This window comes from Chamaea fasciata, unplaced genomic scaffold (genome assembly GCF_029207755.1).
Source record: "Chamaea fasciata isolate MVZ Bird 193981 ecotype frontalis unplaced genomic scaffold, bChaFas1.0.hap1 SCAF_1, whole genome shotgun sequence".
NCBI classification, from domain to species: Eukaryota; Metazoa; Chordata; class Aves; order Passeriformes; family Sylviidae; genus Chamaea; species Chamaea fasciata.
Genome location: NW_027094086.1, coordinates 688,776 through 712,841, shown reverse-complemented (window position 1 = coordinate 712,841; position 24,066 = coordinate 688,776). Strand labels below are relative to the sequence as shown.

At 59.1% G+C, this 24,066-nt stretch overlaps 3 protein-coding genes across 4 annotated transcripts; 1 reads left to right on the top strand and 2 right to left on the bottom strand.

Moving 5' to 3' along the window:
* Positions 1 to 9,160: 9,160 nt before the first annotated feature.
* MAF1 (MAF1 homolog, negative regulator of RNA polymerase III) lies at positions 9,161 to 20,224 on the bottom strand. 2 transcript variants are annotated; one of them, XM_066206791.1, is made up of 8 exons: positions 19,938 to 20,224; positions 19,163 to 19,363; positions 18,407 to 18,535; positions 15,896 to 16,040; positions 12,918 to 13,039; positions 12,063 to 12,182; positions 11,030 to 11,146; positions 9,161 to 10,958 (listed from the first exon to the last, which is right to left on the bottom strand). In XM_066206791.1, the coding sequence occupies exons 2-8, from the start codon at positions 19,243 to 19,245 to the stop codon at positions 10,937 to 10,939; spliced, it is 738 nt and encodes a 245-aa protein (XP_066062888.1). In that variant the 5' UTR covers positions 19,246 to 19,363; positions 19,938 to 20,224; the 3' UTR covers positions 9,161 to 10,936. The 2 variants fall into 2 exon arrangements, with proteins under 2 accessions (XP_066062888.1, XP_066062970.1); XM_066206873.1 differs by having other exon boundaries at positions 19,163 to 19,310.
* A 278-nt stretch (positions 20,225 to 20,502) lies between these two features.
* Positions 20,503 to 23,278, top strand: SHARPIN (SHANK associated RH domain interactor). The gene is made up of 5 exons (XM_066203186.1): positions 20,503 to 20,756; positions 21,377 to 21,650; positions 22,141 to 22,239; positions 22,734 to 23,083; positions 23,180 to 23,278. Exons 1-5 carry the CDS (start codon positions 20,544 to 20,546, stop codon positions 23,276 to 23,278), a joined length of 1,035 nt encoding a protein of 344 aa, XP_066059283.1. The 5' UTR covers positions 20,503 to 20,543.
* LOC136303604 (uncharacterized) lies at positions 23,183 to 23,838 on the bottom strand. The gene has a single exon (XM_066207237.1). It carries the CDS (start codon positions 23,646 to 23,648, stop codon positions 23,337 to 23,339), a length of 312 nt encoding a protein of 103 aa, XP_066063334.1. The 5' UTR covers positions 23,649 to 23,838; the 3' UTR covers positions 23,183 to 23,336.
* Positions 23,839 to 24,066: the final 228 nt, after the last annotated feature.

The following is a 24,066-nucleotide window of genomic DNA, read 5'->3' as shown; positions in this document are numbered from 1 at the left end:
GGCTCCTGCAACTCAGGGAGACTTTGCCATGGGCAATTTATCCATCCTAAAAATAAATATTCATTAAAATGAGTCTTCTATCTAATAGAGAAACTGCGCTTTTCCCGGAAATAATTTGCCGTAATGGTTTCGCGTTCACCAATTCCTGTTCGCCCAATTCAGTGTAGCGGTCTGAGCGTTTGTTGAAACCATCTTCTCCTTTTCCGACTGTGGGATAGGATTGGGAGGAAAGCAAAGCCGGCCCAAATCTTAAAAGGTGTCAAAATAGATTCATTAACAAACACCAACAGAAAAGAATGAGAATCAAAATGAAACTCTCAAAACACTTCCTCTCTCCTCACCACAATTGACTTTCTCACTGACAACATAAAGAGACGAATCCTGGGAGTTTCACTCCATTTCACCACTCTAAAACACCATTTCATGTGTTCTTAGGGAGGGGAGCCTCTCTTAGAAACTCCCATGGAGACACCACCATGAGATAACAGTTCTCTGCTGGCTCCCACGTCACAAATCTGCAGCCACCCGGAAATTCTGCAAACTGTGGAGCCCCTGCCATTCGCACCTTTTCCCCATAACTGCGTACGGGCCACGTCTGCTAAATTTAGGATGCCTCTCCCAGTATGAAACAGTTTCCCTTCCTCTATCTGCAAAATCATCTTCATCTCAACAGAGGTCTCTTTTTCCCTGGGAGCAAAGGGCTTCATGTCACTTTGTCTTTGTCTTCCTCTGTCCACAAGTCTCCATTCAATCTCAATTGTATCAGTCCATGGCTATGACTAGAACTCTGCATCCCCCTAAAGGCATTCTGTATGTTCTGGGGGAAGTTTAGTCCGTTCTCCATGGCCTCGCAAGAGAAATCCAGCCCAAAGTAGGCAACTCCTCAATCTCCCTCCAACCTAAGCCTTTTACTCTCTCTTCGCTGACCTCAGTTTCCTGCTGTGTCTCCTTACAGTGATCCTCCATCACTCTGCCTGTTCTCACTCCGAGAAGGGCCAGTGCTGCTGTAAGTCTCATCTGGCACGAAGAGTTAACATCTCCCAGGTCTGCCGAGGGCACGATGGTTCTTCCCTGGGAAGTGGCTGAAGATGGTAGGGCCAGGCTGCACCAAAGCTGGGCCGAAATCTCGGGGTTCTGGCTGCTGGGGGGCCCTTGCCCGGCTCCGGAGCCGCTTTTTGGTCTCAGCTGCACGATCTCTCACCTGGCTGGGCTTCTGCCCCAACCCTTTTCCTCCCCCTGGGAGTCACCAGAGGAGTTGGGGGGCTCAGCCCCCACAGTCTCGCAGCAGGATGTTGTAACAGCCGCTGGAAACCCCATCTGGGCTGGGACAGAACATATTCTCCTCCCCTCCCCTGCCCAAGAGTCACCGGAAAAGCCTTGGCCAGGCTGGATGTGGTCCTGGAAGAAGCTGGGCAGTCATCTTACCTTCTCCTGGGGCCAGAAGGAAAAGTAAATTCTCAAGATCATCTCAAGCTTATATGTGCATTCAAAAACGCAGATCCGGCTTTCTGTGTGGTAATTTGAGGTGTTAGTGTGTCAAAATTTGTGTGTCAGGTCTTTGTCATTTCCGCAGGAAATTAACAGGTGCTTAGAGAAAACTCTTTCTTCTTCAACTAAAAACCAAGTTGTGTTAACGCATAACATTTACATGTCCCTGCCTCTCTCTGGGAATCCTCTTCTTGTCCTGGAAAGTTCCTAAACAGGGATCTGAGTGGTGATTTTCACAGAGTGCCCCAATATCTCACATGACCTTCCCTCAAACTTTTGGTTTCGGTAGGTGTTTCTCATTCTGCCTTCGAAAACTTGTCAAAAACCACACTGGAGTTCCCCTTATCTCTTTCTCCACTGCTCTGAGACACTTCTGTTGCGGAAATACTTTTTCATCCTTTTATCTTTCTTTAAGTCAGACTTTCAGCTCGACCCAGCACCTCCAGCGTGTGGGGAAAAGCCGCTCTGTGGAGAGCCAAGCGTGCACAAAACAGCCTTGAAATTTTATTGGAATGAAGGGACAGAGTTTCCACAGCCAGACCCCCGTGGGGTTTCTCTCTCGAGGTTTCAGAGGACACAGCCTCCTTTTATCCCAAACTCTCAGCCATACGTTGCCCTCTTCCTTTCCCCATTGGCGGAGGCACAGGGAAGGTGCAGTATATTTGTATATTTATAGGATGCCTTGGAGTGGCTGCCTGGGGCAGAGGCCAGACACGATTATGAGAATAAAAGCGGGGATTTATTCCAAGCCTTCAATAGACACACCTGGGGCAGGCAGAAGCCTCTGAGAGGCTCCACCCAAGATGGACGATGGTCAGGAGTTTGTCATACAGTTATTGGTTTGGTCTGTTCACATATCAGGGGTTAATCCTCCAATTACAGCTTCAGGCGATGAAGTCATATTCCCACAGTTTGCTAATGCCTGAACTCACTTTTGTTTATACATTTCGGGACCTGGGACAGTGAGGTGTCCATGAGTTTCAGGCCTAGACAGGAATTGTTTTGTCTGGATAAAACCGGAGAACAGCAGCTGAAAGTTGTGGAGTTTTAGAGTTGCACACTAAAGCAGTACAGGAGCTGGAAAAGATAAAAGGGAAATCCTAAGGCATCACATACACAGGGATGAAGTTCCCTGTCAGCTGTGTGTCCTCTTGAGGCTGCACAGCTCCAGCTCCTGCAGCCTTGCCTGGTGAGCGAGATGCACCAGTGCCTGCATCATCCTCAGAGCCTGTGCTGGACCTGCTGCAGGATCTCCATGTCCCTCCTGTCCTGAGGAGCGCAGAGCTGGACATGGCACTGGACAGAGCTGGACATGGCACTGGACAGAGCTGTGAAGCAGGACTTTAGTTTTATTAAGCTTCTTGCCGACGGGAGACCCCACACCCTCCAAGGGGATGGAGGACTGACTCAGCACTGACAACCCCACAAGACATCTTCTGGACCGTTTGGATCCACCACAGGTCCTGAGTTTCAGTTCGCGGGGAAGCCGCCTGGGATCCAGGCATTTTTGTGTTGCTTTACATTTTAGCGTCTTGTGGGTGGATGATCCCTTTCCATCAGGGACAGCCATGAGGAATGTGATCTCCCAGGCTGGAAGGAAACGTCAGTGTGCGGGTTGGGGAAGCTGTAATTTTAGCGGGGGAGTAGTTCCATGTGAGAAGTTGAGTTTATTCATTAAGTTTTTCCCCCTCTTCTGTTCAGTTTAAGGGGTCCTTTTAAATATTCCAAACTGAAATTCTCTTTCCCAGTTTGTATATTCCACCCCCGGCCCGTTGTTAACCCTTTGTCCCTTCAGGGAGGGTGAGGAGACGGAATCGGCCAAAGGGCGCAGAAGTGCTACCGACCTTCTGTCATCTCCCGTCCCCGTCTGTTCCCTCTTCAGGACTGACCTGTGCTACTCGAGTTCTTTCCTCCCCCACGTTCCACCGTCTTTCGATCCCATCCCTCTTCCCTGCTCCACACAAAATGGCGTCCACCCCTGAAGGGGAACCTCCATTTTGAGTGAGTTCATTCCCGCCATTTTGAGTGAGTTCATTCCCGCCATTTTGAGTGAGTTCATTCCCGCCATTTTGAGTGAGTTCATTCCCGCCATTTTGAGTTCATTCCCACCATTTTGAGTTCATTCCTGCCATTTTGACTTAGCTTATTCTGGCCATTTTAAGTTCATTCCTGTCATTTTGAGTGAGTTCATTTCCACCTTTTTGAGTTCATTCCAGCCATTTTGAGTCCATACCCGCCATTTTGAGTTCTTCCCCCCATTTTGATTTCATTCCCCCTGTTTTGAGTTCATTCCCGCCATTTTGTGTTCATTCCCACCACTTTGAGTTCTATCCTCCCATTTTGAGTTCATTCCCACCGTTTTGCATTTATTCCTGCCATTTTGAGTGAGTTCATTCCCGCCATTTTGAGTGAGATCATTCCGGCCATTATGAGTTCATTCCCGCCATTTTGAGTTCTATCCTCTCATTTTGAGTTCATTCCCGCCATTTCGCGTGAGTTCGTTCCCACCATTCTGAGTGAGTTCATTCCCGCCATTTTGAGTTCATTCCCCATTTTGAGTTCATTCCCGCCATTTTGAGTTCTATCTTCCCACTTTGAGTTCATTCCCGCCATTTTGAGTTCTCTCCCCCATTTTGAGTTCATTCCCGCCATTTTGAGTGAGATCATTCCGGCCATTTTGAGTTAATTCCCGCCATTTTGAGTTCTATCCTCCCATTTTGTGTTCACTCCCGCCATTTTGAGTTCTCTCCCCCATTTTGAGTTCACTCCCGCCATTTTGAGTTCTATCTTCCCATTCTGAGTTCATTCCCGTCATTTTGAGTTCTCTCCTCTCATTTTGAGTTCCTTCCCACCATTTTGAGTTCTCTCCTCTCATTTTGAGTTCATTCCCGCCATTTTGAGTGAGATCATTCCGGCCATTATGAGTTCATTCCCGCCATTTTGAGTTCTATCCTCTCATTTTGAGTTCATTCCCGCCATTTCGCATGAGTTCGTTCCCACCATTCTGAGTGAGTTCATTCCCGCCATTTTGAGTTCATTCCCCATTTTGAGTTCATTCCCGCCATTTTGAGTTCTATCTTCCCACTTTGAGTTCATTCCCGCCATTTTGAGTTCTCTCCCCCACTTTGAGTTCATTCCCGCCATTTTGAGTTCTATCTTCCCACTTTGAGTTCATTCCCGTCATTTTGAGTTCTATCCTCTCATTTTGAGTTCCTTCCCACCATTTTGAGTTATCTCCCCCATTTTGAGTTCATTCCCGCCATTTTGAGTTCTCTCCTCTCATTTTGAGTTCATTTCCGCCATTTTGCGTTCACTCCCGCCATTTTGAGTTCTCTCCCCCATTTTGCGTTCACTCCCGCCATTTTGAGTTCTCTCCCCCATTTTGCGTTCACTCCCGCCGTCCTTCTCGTTTCCTGCCTTGGAGAAGTCAGGAACAGGGCGGGACTGCCGGAGCCGCTGTTCTCAGTCTTTAAAGAACCATCAGCCTCATTACCGGGGTGGAGACAACTGCGAAAAAGCAGCAGCCGCCGATTTCTTCGTTACAGAGAATCTTAAAAACTTTTCAGCCAACAGCGTGCTGCTGAAGCTTACAGACAGCTCTTTACGCCAATCAATTCTACCCCACGTCCACCCGCTTCAAACAAAGCTCGCCCGGGTGCTTTTCGATTAAATTTATAAACGCGCATTATAACGTTGGCTTTTCGCAATTATTAAAACGAATCTTGTGCGCATAATCGTCCTCTATTATTTATCAATAGAGTTTAGGAAGGTGGCGAATGTATTTTCTGATAGCAACGTGGTGTTAACAGTTAAAAGGCTAGATTTTTTTTTTTTTTCACTTTGAAATCTCTAAACTGACCAAACCAGAAGACCCAGAGAGAGAAGATCCTTCCGCAGTCCTGAAATCGATACGATCCAGACAGCGGTGGAACAAAAGCTCCAAGAAGGAATTCATTGATCTCCCGGTATCAGAAAAACTACCAGGCGCCAACAAGGGTTTTTATGCAATAAAATGTTAATTTGGTGCAACGGGGCAAAGTTTCGAAGGAAGAGGGATCAAAAAAACCCAAGGGAACAGCTGGACTCAAAGGAATGTTTGAAAAAAAATTGCGTTTGTAAAAGGTTCATCCGTAAAAAACAAGGATTTTGAAGGAGCGAGCGTGCTTTCCTGGTGAGGCACCCACGGCCGAGATACCTCTGCTTTTCTGCCCCCTAAATCGTCCATTTTTAAATTTTTTAAATTAAAATTATAAATTTTTCTAACTCGTTTTTCACATGTTTAATCTGCCCCCAGGGCTCTGGAACGGTTTATTTTAAAAAAGCCAGAAGGAAGCCTGGGCAAGCTTTAACTCTCTTTCCTGCCAGCAGATAAAACTTCCGGAGTGAAAACAAAGTGATGGAGCCCAGAGAAGATTTCGCACCACGATCAGATGGAGAGAGTGAGAAAAAGGATTAATTAGAATTAATTAGAAGAGGAAGGATGAAGGAGTTGCCTGCCGGCTGGACTTCCTTGTTTGAGTTACGGAAACGAACTCTATGAGGTCGACTCTCCCTAAAATCACGGCAAACGATGCATTTGGGACAACGATTTGTGGGGTTTTTGTATCGAATCGGAATCTGCGATTCTTGTGGTCCCACGAGATGCCTGAACAGAGAGAGAGAGAGACGAGAAGCTCCGGCACCGGTGAAAGAAGCGAGAAAACGTCTCTGTTCTTCGAAGTGACGAATTCTTTGCCCCGGAAGAAATGCTTATCTTTAAACGGTGACGCCCTAAGCGCCCGAGTTCCGGCGCCCCTGAGCAGCTTGGGGAACTGCTCATGGGAGGAGACCACAAAAAAGCAGATTTTTCTCCGGGTTGGTTTCTGCGCAAGTTCCAACCCACAAAAACCCTTTTTTTTTTTTTTTTTTTTTTTTTTTAAGGTTGCCAGTAGAAAAAAAAAAAAAATTTTCATGGCAAACAAGAGACCCCTCTCCTGAATCATCGATAAAACCTGAAAGTCGCAGGTTTTTTCGCTCCGTTGTTTGGAGGAAAGCGAACACTTTGCGGGGAGGAGGAGGAGGAGAAAGATTTTAAAAGCTTCATTTTCTTTTCCTTTTAGGTTTTTTCTTTTTTCCTTACTGCGTGTTAATAAACTTTTAAGTTGAGCCCGCTGCGCCTTTTTCTCCCCCAAAATCCCACCTCGCAGCTGGCAAACAAAATTCGGCAAACGCGCAACCACCACCAAGGTTTTGAGGAGTGATCAATAGTTTTGCGTGTCGTCCGGTAAAGAAAGTTCACGCCACGGCAAAGACGCGTAAGAGAAATTAATTAGGGATCGGCGCGGAAATGGAAACAATCCTCGTGGCGGCAGTTAATCGCTAATTAACCTTTCAAACACCTCTGAGCACCGTTCGGAGCGTTAGCGAGCTCACTTCGCATTTCGGTGAGCCAAAACGATCCTTCCGGGCCTGAAGCAAGGACACCGCGGCCCCGAAAAGGGTGAATGAAAGTGAATCAGGGCGGGGGGAGAAAACGGGGGGACCGTGACGTCATTAAATGAAGCTGTGATTAGATAATTAACCCCTGATATGGAAATGAACTGAACCGGTGTGAAAAGCTGGTGAGCGCACCCTGCTGGCCGGGGTGTGTCACTGCAGCGCCCCCTGCTGGCTGTGAGTGTGTCACCGCAACGCCCCCGCTGGCCTCAATGCCTTCACTGCAGCGCCCCCTGCTGGCCGGGGTGTGTCACTGCAGCGCCCCCTGCTGGCCCAAAATCCTTCACCGCAGTGCCCCCTGCTGGCCATGGGTGGGTCACTGCAACGCCCCCTGCTCGCCTCAGTGCCTTCACTGCAGCGCCCCCGGCTGGCCGGGGTGTGTCACTGCAGCGCCCCCTGCTGGCTGTGAGTGTGTCACTGCAACGCCCCCGCTGGCCTCAGTGCCTTCACTGCAGCGCCCCCTGCTGGCCGGGGTGTGTCACCGCAGCGCCCCCTGCTGGCTGTGAGTGTGTCACTGCAATGCCCCCTGCTGGCCGGGGTGTGTCACTGCAGCGCCCCCTGCTGGCCGGGGTGTGTCACCACAGCGCCCCCTGCTGGCTGTGAGTGTGTCACTGCAATGCCCCCTGCTGGCCGGGGTGTGTCACTGCAGCGCCCCCTGCTGGCTGCGAGTCCATCACCACAGCGCCCCTGCTGGCCAGGAGTGTGTCACCACAGCGCCCCCTGCTGGCCATGGGTGGGTCACTGCAACGCTCCCTGCTGGCCTCAGTGCCTTCACTGCAGCGCCCCCGGCTGGCCGGGGTGTGTCACTGCAGCGCCCCCTGCTGGCTGTGAGTCCGCCACCACAGCGCCCCCTGCTGGCTGTGAGTGTGTCACTGCAATGCCCCCTGCTGGCCTCAATGCCTTCACTGCAGTGCCCCCTACTGACCCAAAATCCTTCACCACAGTGTCCCCTGCTGGCTGCGAGTCCGCCACCGCAGCACCCCCTGCTGGCCAGGGTGTGTCACTGCAGCGCCCCCTGCTGGCCACAATGCCTTCAATACAGTGTCCCCTGCTGGCCGTGAGTTCGCACAGCAGCGCCCCCTGCTGGCTGTTGGTGTGCCACTGCAACGCCCCCTGATGGTCGTGGGTGTGTCACCGCAGCGCCCCTTGTTGGCTGTGAGTCTGCCACCATAGCGCCCCCCACTGGCCTCAATGCCTTTACTGCCCCCTACTGGCCAAAATCCTTTACCACAGCGCCCCCTGCTGGCCGGGGTGTGTCACTGCAGCACCCCCTGCTGGCCACAATGCCTTCAATACAGTGTCCCCTGCTGGCCGTGTGTCCATCACCACAGCGCCCCCTGCTGGCTGCGAGTCTGTCGCCACAGCGCCCCCTGCTGGCTGCGAGTCTGTCGCCACAGCGCCCCCTGCTGGCCGCGGGTCCTTTACTGAAGCATCCCCTGCTGTAACCACAGCGCTCTCTGCTGGCCGTGGGTGCGTCACCACAGTGTCCCCTGCTGGCCATGTGTTCATCCCCATAGCGCCCCCTGTTGGTTGGGAGTCTGTCATCACAGCGCCCCCTGCTGGCCACAGGCCTGTCACTGCAGCGCCCCCTGCTGTCCGTGGGTGCGTCACCGCAGCGCCCCCTGCTGGCCGTGGGTGCGTCACCGCAGCGCCCCCTGCTGGCCGTGGGTGCGTCACCGCAGCGCCCCCCGCCGGCCGTGGGTGCGTCACCGCAGCGCCCCCCGCTGGCCGTGGGTGCGTCACCGCAGCGCCCCCTGCTGGCCGTGGGTGCGTCACCGCAGCGCCCCCTGCTGGCCGTGGGTGCGTCACCGCAGCGCCCCCCGCCGGCCGTGGGTGCGTCACCGCAGCGCCCCCCGCCGGCTGTGGTCACACCCACCCCAGAACAGCGGCCGGCGCTCAGCGCGTGGGAAGCGCCCCGTTCTTGCGCCGTTCGTTCCGCTCTGGCTCGGATATTCCCCAGCAAAGAACCGTTACTCCTTTCCCACGGTTTTCGCGGTCGCACTCATTTGGAGGGAGGAGTCTTCTCTTTCCACTCCCGCCTTCCTGGGCAGACATTTGTCGCCTTAACCGAGACATTTCTCGGCGCGTGACAATTCCGGGGCGACCCGTCCGTGTGTTGGGCACACGAACCCCATGAGGTGTCACCGCAGGCCCCAGCTCCGGGATTAGCGGAAGGTGCCGATGAACAACGCGATCGTTAAATTCTGAAAAAAGAGTTCTTCAATTCCTGACGTCCCTCCAAACCCAAACCGCCCTGGGATTCCACGAGAACGGAAAACCAAGCGATAATAAAGAGGAGGAGATTGATATTAAAGCAGAGGATAAAAAGGATAAAGCAGAGGAGGCACCCCGGGGACCCCCCACCCTGGGCCAGGACTCCTCCCCCAGGGGGATCCCCCAGGAATTGGGGGGCAAATCCCAGAAATCCTTTATTGGGGCGGAGTTCCGACTTCCCGGGGAGGGGGGATTTGGGGGGAGCACAAACCCCGATTTCCCGGAGGTTTGAAATTGAAACCGGTTTCTCCTGAGGCTGGGAGAGCTGCTGGTGGGAACAGCGGGATCCCCACAGAACCGCCCCCCAACTTGGGGGGGGTGGGAAGGGCTCTGGGGGGGCTCAGCGGCCCCTCCTTGTGCGTGGTCAGGCGGATCCCGGATCCGGAGTGGGGACAGGGCCAGAATCAGAGCCTGGATCAGAGTCCAGCGTCTCCCTCGGGATGAGAGCGGAGCTTCCCCCCCGCTCCCGCATTCCGTTGGAATTCAACTCCCAGGGAGGCGCAGGTGGGATCCCCCTGCTCCAGATCCCAAGGGAAGTGCGGATGGAATCTTCGGGATCCAGAGCCCAAGGGAGGCGCAGTTGGGACCCCTCCGCCTCAGGCGCCGGGCTCACCTGGCCCAGGTGAGATGGATCCCAGCAGGGAAAGCAGAGCTGGAGCAGGCGGAGAGCAAAAGCCGAACTCTTGAAACACACGGACTCGGGGCGGGGATGGGGAGGGGAGGCAGTTTTTGGGGGGTGGGATTTGGGATTTTCCCCCGGGATGGACGGATGGAGCCCGGACAGGTGGGATGGGGATCAGTGCAGCCGAGGGCAGGAGCCATAAAGTGCAGCAAAAGCTTCCCGGAGCTCCGGGATTCCTGGGGGGGCTCCAGTGTCCGGGGGGGGGGGGACGACACGGGGACACCGGGAGGGGGGACACGGCTCAGGAAGGACCAGCAGTGCCGGGACAGGGCCGGGTCCTTTCCCCGTTCTGTTCCCGGTGCCAATGCTGGTTTGGTTGCCAGTCCTGGTGCCGATTCCATCATTCCCAGGTCCTTTCCTGGCGCCATTCTCAGTGCTGGTTCCATTCCCAGTCCCATTCCTGGTTCTGGGTCCGTTCCCAGTCCCATTCCTGGTTCTGGGTCCGTTCCCAATCCCATTCCTGGTTCTGGGTCCGTTCCCAATCCCATTCATGGTTCTGGATCCGTTCCCAGTCCCATTCCTGATTCTGGGTCCAATCCCAATCCCATTCCCGGTCCTGGTTCTGTTCCCAGTCCCATTCCTGGTCCTGGTTCGGTTCCCAGTCCCATTCCTGGTTCTGGATCCATTCCCAGTCCCATTCCTGGTTCTGGATCCATTCCCAGTCCCATTCCTGGTTCTGGGTCCATTCCCAGTCCCATTCCTGGTCCTGGGTCCGTTCTCGTTCCCGGTTCAGTTCCCAGTCCCATTCCCAGTCCCATTTTCAGTGCTGGTTCCATTCCCAGTCAATTTCCAGTCCCAGTGCTGGTTCCATTGGTTCCATTCCCAGTCCCATTCCTGGTGCTGGTTCCATTCCCAGTCCCAGTGCTGGTTCCATTCCCGGTTCCATTCCCAGTCCAATTTTCAGTGCTGGTTCCATTCCCAGTCCATTCCTGGTTCCATTCCCATTCCCATTCCCAGTTCCGTTCCCGGTCCCCGTTGCCGGTTCCGATCCCGACGTCCCGGATGCCGGCGGGAATCTCACATGCACATCACCTGCAGCCTGCAGCGAGGGCACGGGCAGGGTCACCTGCCTCACCTGGGCCACGCCCGCCCCGCCCCGGCCCCGCCCACCTGTCCTCCTCGATGCCGCCGCCCTCGGGGTCGCCGCTGCCGCCCTTGCCGGCGTCGCCCTCGCCCAGGTCCATGTCCAGCTCGTTCCCGGTGTCCGCGCGGGTGTAGGTGTAGCCGCTGCGGGGGGAACGGGGCACGGAATTCCAGGGAATTCCCTTGGAATTGTGGGGAAATCACCCTCGGAATTCCGGGGAATCTCCCCTCGGAATTCTGGGGGATCTCCTCAGAATTCTGGGGGGATCCCCCTCGGAATTCTGGGGGATCCTCTCGGAGTTCCAGGGAATTCCCTTGGAATTGTGGGGCAATCCCCCTCGGAATTGTGGGAAAATCCCCCTCAGAATTCCAGGGAATCTCCCCTCGGAATTCTGGGGAATCCCCTCGGAATTCGAGGGAATTCCCTTGGAATTGTGGGAAAATCCCCCTCGGAATTGTGGGAAAATCCCCCTCAGAATTCCAGGGAATTTCCCCTCAGAATTCGAGGGAATTCCCTTGGAATTGTGGGAAAATCCCCCTCGGAATTGTGGGAAAATCCCCCTCAGAATTCCAGGGAATCCCCCCTCGGAATTCTGGGGAATCCCCCTGGGAATTCTAGGAAAATCCCCTTGGGAATGTCCCTGGAATTCTGGGGAATGCTCTTGGGAATGACCCTTGGAATTCCAGGGAATCCCTTTGGGAACAGCCCCCAGAATTCCAGGGAATCTCCTTGGAATTCTGGGGAAATCCCCTTGGGAACGGCCTCTGGAATTCTGGGGAATGCTCTCGGGAACACCCCCCAGAATTCCAGGGAATGCCCTCAGGAAGAGCCTCTGGAATTGTGGGGAATGTCGTTGGTAACAACCACTGGAATTCCAGAGAATCCCTTTGGAATTCCGGGGAATCCCCTCAGGAATGGCTCCTGGAATTCCAGGGAATCCCCTTGGGAAAGACCCCAGGAATTCTGGGGAATCCTCCTCAGAATTCCAGGGAATCCCCCTTGGAATTGCGGGAAAATCCCCTTGGAATTGCGGGGAATTCCCGGGAATTGGGGGCTCACCTGATGGAGCGGCAGGTGAAGAAGACGATCCTCTTCAGCCTCTTGTTGTAGAAGAAATAATTGAAGGACCAGAGGCTGCCGTCCTCCCCGAAGGGATCCGAGTCCAGGTCGGGGTTGTAGCTGGGAAAAACGGGAAAAACGGGAATTCTGGGGGGGGGGTTGGGAATTCCTGGGGGTTGGGAAAGGCTGAATTCCACGGGAAGGGCTGGAATCCCTCGGGAAAGGCCGGAATCCCTCGGGAAGAGTCAGACTCCCTCATGAAGGGCCAGAATCCATCAGGAAAGGCTGGAATTCCATGGGAAAAGGCTGGAATCCCTCAGGAAAGTTTGGGATCCCATGGGGAAAAGGCCAGAATTCATTGGGAAATGCCAGAATTCCGGGGGAAAAGAGTGGAATCCATCAGGGAAGGCGGGAATCCCACAGGAAAGACCAAAATTCCACAGGGAAGGAAAGAATCCCTTGGGAATCCCTGGAATCCCTCAGGAAGGGCTGGAACTCCACGGGAAAAGGCCGGAATTCCTTGGGGAATGGCTAGAGTCCCTCAGGAAAAGCCAAAATTCCACAGGAAAGGGCTGGAATTTCATGGGAAAAGCTGGAATCCCCCATGAAGGCCTGAAGTCCCTGAGGAAAGGCTGGAATTTCTCGGGAAGGGCCGGAATTCCATGGGGAGGATCAGAATTGCATGGGAAAGGCTGGAATTCCCCGGGAAAGGACAGAATCCTTCGGGAAAGGGCTGGAATCCCTCAGGGAAGGGTCAGAATCCCTCAGGAAAGGCTGGAATTCCATGGGAAAGGGCCGGGATCCCTCGGGAATGCCCCAGAATTCCCCGGGAAGGGCCGGGATCCGCCCCGGTACCTGTAGATGTCACACTCGGCCAGGCAGATCTCCTCGTCCACGGCGTCCCACAGCAGCGGCTTCAGCGCCTTGAAATCCTCGCGCACGGCCGAGAACAGGCTGCAGTTGACGGCGTTCACCACCTGCCGGGGACGGGGACACCGCTCGGTGACACGGGGACACGGGACACGGGGACACGGGGACACAGGGCGAGTGACACAGGGACACGGCTGAGTGACACGGGAACACGGGACATGGGGACACCGCTGAGTGACACGGGGACATGGGGACACGGGGACACGGCTGAGTGACACGGGGACACCGCTCGGTGACACGGGGACACCGCTCGGTGACACGGGGACACGGCGTGAGTGACACAGGGACACCGCTCGGTGACACGGGGACACGGGACATGGGGACACCGCTCGGTGACACGGGGACACCGCTGAGTGACACGGGGACACGGCGTGAGTGACACGGGGACACGGGACATGGGGACACCGCTCGGTGACACGGGGACACCGCTGAGTGACACGGGGACACAGGGCGAGTGACACAGGGACACCGCTCGGTGACACGGGGACACGGGACATGGGGACACGGCTGAGTGACACGGGGACACGGCGTGAGTGACACAGGGACACCGCTCGGTGACACGGGGACACCGCTCGGTGACACGGGGACACGGGACATGGGGACACGGGGACACGGGACATGGGGACACGGCTGAGTGACACAGGGACACCGCTCGGTGACACGGGGACACGGCTGAGTGACACGGGGACACGGCGTGAGTGACACAGGGACACCGCTCGGTGACACGGGGACACGGGACATGGGGACACGGCTGAGTGACACGGGGACACCGCTCGGTGACACGGGGACACAGGACATGGGGACACGGGACATGGGGACACGGCTGAGTGACACGGGGACACCGCTCGGTGACACGGGGACACCGCTCGGTGACACGGGGACACGGGACATGGGGACACGGGGACACGGGACATGGGGACACGGCTGAGTGACACGGGGACACCGCTCGGTGACACGGGGACACGGGACATGGGGACACGGGGACACGGGACATGGGGACACGGCTGAGTGACACGGGGACACCGCTCGGTGACACGGGGACACCGCTCGGTGACACGGGGACACAGCGTGAGTGACACGGGGACACGGGACATGGGGACACGGGGACACGGCTGAGTGACACGGGGACACGGGACATGGGAATGGGGACACCGCTCGGTGACACGGGGACACAGGACATGGGGACACAGGGACACGGCTGAGTGACACGGGGACATGGGTGAGTGACACAGGGACACCGCTCAGTGACACGGGGACACGGGACATGGGGACACCGCTCGGTGACACGGGGACACGGCTGAGTGACACGGGGACACAGGGTGAGTGACACAGGGACACTGCTTGGTGACACGGGGACACGCTTGGTGACACAGGGACACGGGACATGGGGACACGGGGACATGGCTGAGTGACACGGGGACGTGGGTGAGTGACACAGGGACACGGGACACGGGGACGCGGCTGAGTGTCACTGGGACACCACTCAGTGACATGGGGACACGGGACATGGGGACACGGCTGAGTGACACAGGGACACCGCTCAGTGACACAGGGACACGGGGAACATGGGACACGGGACACGGGGACACAGGTGAGTGACACGGGGACATGGACATGGGGACACGGTACATGGGGACACGGGGACACGGGTGAGTGACACGGGGACACCACTCGGTGACACAGGGACACGGGGACACGGACATGGGGACACGGGACACGGGGACGCAGCTGAGTGACACGGGGAACACGGGACATGGGAATGGGGACACCGCTCGGTGACACGGGGACACTGGGACATGGGGACACGGGGACACCGCTCAGTGACACAGGGACACGGCTCGGTGACACGGGGACATGGGGACACGGACATGGGGACACGGGGACATGGGTGAGTGACACGGGGACACGGGACACGGACATGGGGAACACAGGACATGGGGACACGGTCACGTGGGACATGGGAACACAAGAATGGGGATGTGGGACACGGGAATGGGGGTGTGGGCGGAACTTGTGGCTCTCCCGTCCCATCCCAGTCCCCCCAGTCACTCCCAGTCCCCCCAGTTTGTCCCAGTGCCCCCAGTTTGTCCCAGTCTGTCCCAGTCCCCCCGTCTGTCCCAGTCCCCCAGTGTGTCCCAGTGTGTCCCAGTGTGTCCCAGTCTGTCCCAGTCCCTCCCAGTCCCCCCAGTGTGTCCCAGTCCGTCCCAGTCTGTCCCAGTCCCCCCAGTGTGTCCCAGTGTGTCCCAGTCCCCCCAGTCCCCCCAGTGTGTCCCAGTTTGTCCCAGTCCTCCCAGTCCCCCCAGTGTGTCCCAGTTTGTCCCAGTCCCCCCAGTCCCCCGTTTGTCCCAGTCCCCCCAGTTTGTCCCAGTCCCCCCAGTCCCTCCCAGTCCCCCCAGTGTGTCCCAGTTTGTCCCAGTCCCTCCCAGTCCCCCCAGTGTGTCCCAGTCCGTCCCAGTCTGTCCCAGTCCCCCCAGTCCCCCCAGTCTGTCCCAGTCCCCCCAGTGTGTCCCAGTTTGTCCCAGTCCCTCCCAGTCCCCCCAGTCCCCCCAGTGTGTCCCAGTCCGTCCCAGTCTGTCCCAGTCCCCCCAGTCCCCCCAGTGTGTCCCAGTGTGTCCCAGTCCCTCCCCGTCCCCCCAGTGTGTCCCAGTTTGTCCCAGTCCCTCCCCGTCCCCCCAGTGTGTCCCAGTTTGTCCCAGTCCCTCCCCGTCCCCCCAGTGTGTCCCAGTTTGTCCCAGTCCCCCCAGTCCCCCCAGTGTGTCCCAGTGTGTCCCAGTCCCTCCCCGTCCCCCCAGTCCCCCCAGTCTGTCCCAGTCCCCCCAGTCCCTCCCAGTCCCCCCAGTCCCCCCAGTGTGTCCCAGTTTGTCCCAGTTTGTCCCAGTCCCCCCGTGTGTCCCAGTGCCCACCCAGTTGAGGCTGGGCTCGCGGCTGAACTCGTGGCTCTTGGCGGCGCTGAAGTCGTAGTCGGGTCGGAAGGCCTCGTTCAGGGTGGCGATCAGGTAGAACAGCGTCTTGCGGCTGCACGTGTCGCTCAGGGGACTGTCCCCCGGCCTGGGGACACCGTCAGTGTCACCACAGCGTCACCGGTGTCACCACAGTGTCACCAGGGTCACCACAGTGCCACCAGGGTCACCACAGTGTCATCAGTGTCAGCAGAGTGTCACAGGGACACCGTGTCGCTCAGGGGACTGTCCCCCGGCCTGGGGACACCGTCAGTGTCACCACAGCGTCACCGGTGTCACCACAGTGTCACCAGTGTCAGCAGAGTGTCACAGGGACACCGTGTCGCTCAGGGGACTGTCCCCCGGCCTGGGGACACCGTCAGTGTCACCACAGCGTCACCGGTGTCACCACAGTGTCACCAGTGTCAGCAGAGTGTCACAGGGACACCGTGTCGCTCAGGGGACTGTCCCCCGGCCTGGGGACGCCGTCAGTGTCACCACAGTGTCACCAGGGTCACCACAGTGTCATCAGTGTCACCACAGTGCCACCAGGATCACCACAGTGCCACCAGGGTCACCACAGCGTCACCAATGTCACCAGGGGGTCACCAGTGTCACCGGAGTGCCACCAGGGTCACCACAGTGTCACCAGGGTCACCACAGTGTCACCATTGTCACCACAGCGTCACCGGTGTCACCACAGTGTCACCAGTGTCAGCAGAGTGTCACAGGGACACCGTGTCGCTCAGGGGACTGTCCCCCGGCCTGGGGACGCCGTCAGTGTCACCACAGTGTCACCAGGGTCACCACAGTGTCATCAGTGTCACCGGTGTCACCACAGTGTCACCAGTGTCAGCAGAGTGTCACAGGGACACCGTGTCGCTCAGGGGACTGTCCCCCGGCCTGGGGGGGACACCAGGGTGTCGCCAACGCCACCAGAGCGTCACAAGTGTCACCACAGCGTCACCAGTGTCACCAGGGTGTCACCAGGGTGTCACCAGTGTCATCAGGGAATGCGGCATCCCAATCCCACAATGCCAGCGCTGATCCCGGATCCCCTGATCCCCGATCCCACTCCCGTACCTGCCGGGGCTGATCCCGGATCCTGGTCTTGACCCCGGGGCTGATCCCCTGATCCCAGTCCCAGATCCTGATCCCAGATCCCGTGATCCCGCTGCCGATCCTGGTGCCTGGATCCCAATCCCGATCCCGGATCCTGATCCCGAGCCCAATCCCAGATCCCCAGATCCCAATCCTAATCCCAATCCCGATCCTGACTCCAGTACCTGCTGGGGCTGCTCCCAATCTCAATCCCAATCCCGATCAATCCTGATCCCAATCCCGACCCCGATCAATCCCAATCCCGATTCCGACTCCAGTACCTGCCGGGGCTGCTCCCAATCCCAATCCCGATCCCAATCCCAATCTCGATCAATCCCAATCCCAATCCCAATCCCGATCCCGATCAATCCCGATCCCAATCCCAATCTCGATCAATCTCAATCCCAATCCCGGATCCCAGCCCCGGTACCTGCTGGGGTTGATCCCAATCCCAATCCCTATCCCAATCCCAATCCCGATCCCAATCAATCCCGATCCCGATCCCGGCTCTGGTACCTGTCGGGGCTGATCCCAATCACGATCCCGATCCCGATCCCAATCCCAATCCTGATCAATCCCAATCCCAACCCCGATCCCAATCCCGATTCCAATCAATCCCAATCCCAATCCGATCAATCCCAATCCCAATCCCGATCAATCTCAATCCCGATCAATCCCAATCCCGATCCCAATCCCAATCAATCCCAATCCCAATCCCAATCCGATCAATCCCAATCCCAATCCCAATCCCAATCCCGATCAATCCTGATCCCGATCCCGATCCCAATCCCGATCGATCCCGATCCCGATCCCAATCCCGATCGATCCCGATCCCGATCCCGATCCCGGCGGCGGCACCTGCTGGTGCTGATCCCAATCCCGATCCCAATCCCAATCCTGATCAATCCCAATCCCGATCAATCCCAATCCCGATCAATCCCAATGCCAATCCCAATCCCAATCCCGATCAATCCCAATCCCGATCAATCCTAATCCCGATCCCGGTGGTGGCACCTGCCGAGGCTGATCCCAATCCCGATCCCAATCCCAATCCCGATCCCAATCCCAATCCCGATCGATCCCGATCCCAATCCCAATCCCGATCCCAATGCCGATCGATCCCGATCCCGATCCCGATCCCGACCCCGGCGGCGGCACCTGCCGGGGCTGATCCCAATCCCGATCAATCCCAATCCCGATCCCAATCCCTATCCCAATCCCGATCCCGATCCCGACCGCGGCGGCGGCACCTGCCGGGGCTGATCCCAATCCCGATCAATCCCAATCCCGATCCCAATCCCAATCCCGATCGATCCTGATCCCAATCCCAATCCCGATCCCGATCGATCCCGATCCCGACCGCGGCGGCGGCACCTGCCGGGGCTGATCCCGGCGGTCTGGGGCGGGGACAGCGCCTCCAGGGCGTGGGGCTGCCCCTCCTGGCAGAACTGCTTGAAGAGCTGCTTGTCGATGCCCGCCAGCTTGCACGAGTAGCTCTCGATCCTGGGCGGGAAACACGGAGCCCTGAGCCCCCCAGGGCCTGCTCCGGGGAAAACGGGGAAAAAACAGGGAAAACCACCCAGGGAATGATCCAGAGGATCCCTGAGAACCACCCAGGGCCTGCTCCAGGGAAAACGGGGAAAAAACAGGGAAAACCACCCAGGGAATGATCCAGAGGATCCCTGAGAACCACCCAGGGCCTGCTCCAGGGAAAACGGGGAAAAGAAACAGGGAAAACCACCCAGGGAATGATCCAGAGGATCCCTGAGAACCACCCAGGGCCTGCTCCAGGGAAAACGGGGAAAAACCAGGGAAAACCATCCAGGGAATGACCAGGAATATCCCAGGGGATCCCAGAGCCCTCCCAGGGGTTTTTCCAGGGCTTTTTCCCAAGGATTTTTTGGGAAAAACGGAAAGGATTTGGGATCCAGGAATGGTTTCCCATCGGTTTGATGGGATTTTGGGACAAAGCTCCTTGTTTGGAAGAGGATGAGAGGCCGGGATTGAATTCCCTGGGCATGAACTGGGATAAACTGGGACAGAATTCCCAAATTTCCCGGAGCTTTTTCGGGCCAGAATTCCCAAATTTCCCGGAGGATTTTTTGGGGGCAGAATTCCCAGATTTCCCACCGGCCGATGATGTGAGCGTCGCCCGTCTCCACGGTCAGCTGGGAGTTGATGGCCTCGAAACTGGAATTCTCCAGCAGCTTCATCCTCCCGCAGCGATTCCCGGTGCAGATTCCCGGAGAAATTCCCGGAGAAATTCCCGGTGCAGCAGCTGCAGGGGAAGGGGAGGGATGTGAGGGGCACCGGGAGGGATTTTTCCAACCCCTGCGGGGGAAAAGGGAATGAGAAGAAACAGGAAATAAAAAAACAACAACAACAACAAAAAAAAAGGGGGAAACGGGAAAAAAACAAAAGAAAGAAAAAACAAAACCAAAAGAAACGCGGGAGGAGAGGGAAAGGGGAAGAAACGAAAAGAGAAGGAACAAAAAACAGAAGAGAAAGAGAAAAAAAGAGGAAAAAGAGGAAGAAAAAGACGCGGAAAAGTCTCTCCCCGGTCCCGGGCGGCGCCACAGGAAGCGGCGTCCCGGCGTGCCCCGCGCGCTGGACTACAGCTCCCGGCATGCCCCGCGCGGCGCCCGGCAGAGCGCCACTGACGGACTACGGCTCCCGGCATGCCCCGCGCGGCGCCCGGCAGAGCGCCGTTGGGCGGACTACGGCTCCCGGCATGCCCCGCGCGAGCGGCGCAGCCCCGCTCCGGCCGGACTAGCGCTCCCATCCTGCCCCGCGGCAGCGCGCGGTGGCGGGCCGCGCCTGGGCGGCGCGGGGCACGCCGGGAGCTGTGGTCCGCCAAGCGTCAGGGCGCGCAGGGGAAGGGGGCGCGCAGGCCGAGCGGACTCACCGGCGCGTCCCGCTCCTTGTCGGTGCCTCCTCGCCGCGGCAGCGCCTTCAGGCTCGGGGCGCGTGTAAAAGGAGGCGTCTCCGGGGAAAGCTCGAGGAGGGCGAGCGCGCCGCGGCCGCCGTCCGCCGTCCGGCGCCGGCCCACCGGGCTTCCGCCCACCTCGACATGTCCCCGAGTGCTCGGGACGGCGGGAGCGGCGGGAGCGAGATGCCGGGAGTGGCCCCGGAGCGAGCGGGCGGGCGGGCGACCTTCTCCTGCGGCACCGGACGGCAACAGCGGCGGCCCCGCCCCGCCCGCGCCCGCCCCGCCCGAGGGGCGCCGGCGGCCCGCCATCCCATTGGTCACAGCGCCTGGCAATCACCGCAACGCTCGCATTTCATTGGCTGCTATCGACGTCGCTCCGCGTAGAGCCCGCGGTCCCGCCCACCGCGGGGGCGCTCGGCGCTCTGATTGGCCGGCGCGGACAAAGACGGGGGGAGCAGCTGTCAATCACAGCCGCGCCGGGGGGGGCGCGGCCAGCGCGAAACGCTCCTCCCCCTCGGCAACCGACCCTCGTCGGCCACCGTGGGACGCGGGCGGGAAGCCGGAAGTGGCGGCGGCGCCGTCATGGCGGCGCCCGGAGCGCCCGGGCCCGGCCCGGTTCCCGCCGCCTCCACGGTGCTGATGGCGGCCCGGGCCGAGCTGGCCGAGCCCTGCCGCCTCCTGCCCGCCGCCTCCGCCGGCGCCGCGCTCCGCCTGCAGCTCAGCGTCGCACCGGGAGCCCAGGGGCGGCGGCGCTTCCGCCTGGGCCTGCGGCTGGCGGAGGCGGGGGGCGGCGCGGTGAGGGGGAGGGGAGGGGCCCGGGGACATGGCGGGGGGCGGGGGGGCGGCGTTTTTACCGGCGTTCTCCCGATTGTCACCTCCGGGGTGACCCAAAGGTGACCCAGGGGTGACCCAGGGGTGACCAGGGCACCCCAGTGGGTCTGAGGGTGACCCGAGTCCGTGGTGACCCCGTGGTGACCCCGTGGTGACCCCGTGGTGACCCTGCTCTTCTGTTGTCCCTGTCCCATTTCTCTGTCCCCGTGTCTCCCTGTCCCTGTCCCCCTTGTCCCCCTGTCCCCCTGTCCCTGTCCCCCTGTCCCCCTGTCCCTGTCCCCCTGTCCCTGTCCCTGTCCCCATGTCCCCCTGTCCCTGTCCCCGTGTCCCCCTGTCCCCGTGTCCCTGTCCCTGTCCCTGTCCCTGTCCCTCTGTCCCCCTGTCCCTGTCCCCCTGTCCCTGTCCCCGTGTCCCCCTGTCCCTGTCCCTCTGTCCCCCTGTCCCTGTCCCTGTCCCCTGTCCCTGTCCCCGTGTCCCCCTGTCCCTGTCCCTGTCCCTGTCCCCCTGTCCCCCTGTCCCTGTCCCCGTGTCCCCGTGTCCCCGTGTCCCCCTGTCCCCCTGTCCCTGTCCCCGTGTCCCCGCAGCCCGTGGCCGAGTTTGACCTGCGGGACGTTTCCTACCACGTGTGCGGCCCCGCCAGCCACCAGCTGCAGCTGCCGCCCCTGGGGACGGCCCTGGGGACATCGGGGACGGCCCTGGGGACATCGGGGACATCCCTGGGGACATCGGCGACACCAGCCCCCGCGGGGACGCAGGAGGGGACGGAGGGGACGGTGGTGGCGCTGCGGTTCCCCGAGGAGCGCGAGGCGCAGCAGTGGTGGACGGTGCTGAGCAGCTCCCTGAGGGAGGCCCGCAGAGGTGGGGACACCTGGGGACACCTGGGGACACCTGGGGACACCTGGGGACACCTGGGGACACACCTGGGGGCACTTGGGGACACCTGGGGACACTGCTGGGACACCTGGGGACACCTGGGGACACACCTGGGACACCTGGGGACAGCTGGGGACACACCTGGGACACCTGGGGACACTGCTGGGACACCTGGGGACACACCTGGGGGCACTTGGGGACACCTGGGGACACCTGGGGACACACCTGGGGACACTTGGGGCCACAGGGACAGGGCTTGGGGACACGGGGACAGTTCTGGCGGCAGGGACATGGGGGGCATTGGGGACAGGGATGGGGACACTTGGGGACAGGGACACGGGGCTGGGGACACGGGGACAGGGCCGGGTGACCCCCGTGGCCCTGCGCTGTCCCCCGCTCGTGTCCCCGCGTCCCCCCCGGGCGGGGACATCGGTGACGTCATCAGCGACAGCCCCGCCCCCTTCCCCCCCCGCAGCCCCCGAGGGTGACACGGGGACATCGGCGGTGCCACCACCCCCCGAGGACGAGGAGCGGGACCCCGAGGAGGCGCGGCTGCTGGAGCTGGCCCAGACAGGTAGCCGGGAATTCCGGGAATTCCGGGAATTCCGGGAATTCCGGCGGCTGGGACACGCCCCCCGGGACCACCCCTGGCGGTGTCCCCAGGTGTCACCTCGGCAGGGATGATGGGGGGGGGATGGGGGCAGCTCTTCCCGCGGTGTCACCTCCTGTCCCCGCTGGCCCCTGTGTCCTGGGCTCAGCCACTCCCGCCCCTGGGGACACCCCCGGTGTCCCCTCAGTGTCCCCAGTGTCCCCATTCCACCCTGGGGACACCCCCGGCGTCCCCTCAGTGTCCCCAGTGTCCCCTTTCCACCCCGGGGGTCCCTGGGTGCCACCCCCGGTGTCCCCAATGTCCCCTGGGTGTCCCGCGGGTGTCCCTGGGTGTCCCCGGGTGTCCCCTGAGTGTCCCCGGGTGTCCCCGGGTGTCCCCGGGTGTCCCCTGGGTGTCCCCAATGTCCCCTGGGTGTCCCCAATGTCCCCCGGGTGTCCCCACTGTCCCCATGTCCCCAGAGGAGCTGGCCCTGCGGCTGGCGCAGGCGGTGGCCCTCGGGGACGAGGCGGTGGCCCTGGCACTGGGGTGTCCCCGGGTGTCCCCTGGGTGTCCCCAATGTCCCCCGGGTGTCCCCACTGTCCCCATGTCCCCAGAGGAGCTGGCCCTGCGGCTGGCGCAGGCGGTGGCCCTCGGGGACGAGGCGGTGGCCCTGGCACTGGGGTGTCCCCGGGTGTCCCCTGGGTGTCCCCAATGTCCCCTGGGTGTCCCTGGGTGTCCCCCGGGTGTCCCCACTGTCCCCATGTCCCCAGAGGAGCTGGCCCTGCGGCTGGCGCAGGCGGTGGCCCTCGGGGACGAGGCGGTGGCCCTGGCACTGGGGTGTCCCCAATGTCCCCTGAGTGTCCCCGGGTGTCCCTGGGTGTCCCCGGGTGTCCCCCGGGTGTCCCCACTGTCCCCATGTCCCCAGAGGAGCTGGCCCTGCGGCTGGCGCAGGCGGTGGCCCTCGGGGACGAGGCGGTGGCGGCGCGGAGCGCGGCGGCGCTGGCCCGGCGACACGCGGAGCTGAGCGTCACCCCCAGGGGCGGGGACAGGCAGGGGACGGAGATCAGGTGGGCTGGCCTTCGTCATCCTCCTCCTCCTCCTCCTCTGCCCCTGCCTTCCTCGGCCTCATCCTCCTCCTCCTCCTCCTCTTTCTCTTTTTCTTTCTCTTCTTTATTTTCTTCTTCCTCTTTCTCTTCTTTCTCTTCCTCCTCTTCGCCTTCCTCTTCCTCTTCCTTCTCTTCCTCTTTCTCCTCTTTCTTCTTCTCTTCCACTTTTTCTTTCTCTTCTTTCTCCTCCTCTTCCTCCTCCTCTTCTTTGTCCTTCTCTTCCTCTTCCTTCTTTTCCTCTTTCTCGTGCTTCTCCTCCTCTTTCTCTTCTTCCTCCTCCTCTTCCATCTCCTCCTCTTCCTCTTCTTCGTCCTTCTCTTCCTCCTTCTCCTCCTCTTCCTCTTTTTCTTCCTCCTCCTCTTCTTGCTCCTCTTCATTCTCCTCGTCTTCTTCCTCCTCCTCCTCTTCTTCCTCCTCCTCCTCGTCCTCCTTTTCCTCTTCCTTCTCTTCCTCTTTCTCTTTCTTCTCCTCCTCTTCCTCCTCCTCTTCCATCTCCTCCTCTTCCTCCTCCTCTTCCTCTTCTTCCTTCTCTTCCTCCTCTTTCTCTTCCTCTTCCTCCTCTTCCTCCTCTTCCTCCTTCTCCTCTTCATCCTCCTCCTCTTCCTCTTCTTCCTCCTCCTCTTCTTCCCCCTTCCTCTTTTTCCTTCTCCTTCCTTCCCTTTTTCTTTTCCCGCTTTTTTTTTCCTCTTATCCTTTTTTTTTTTTT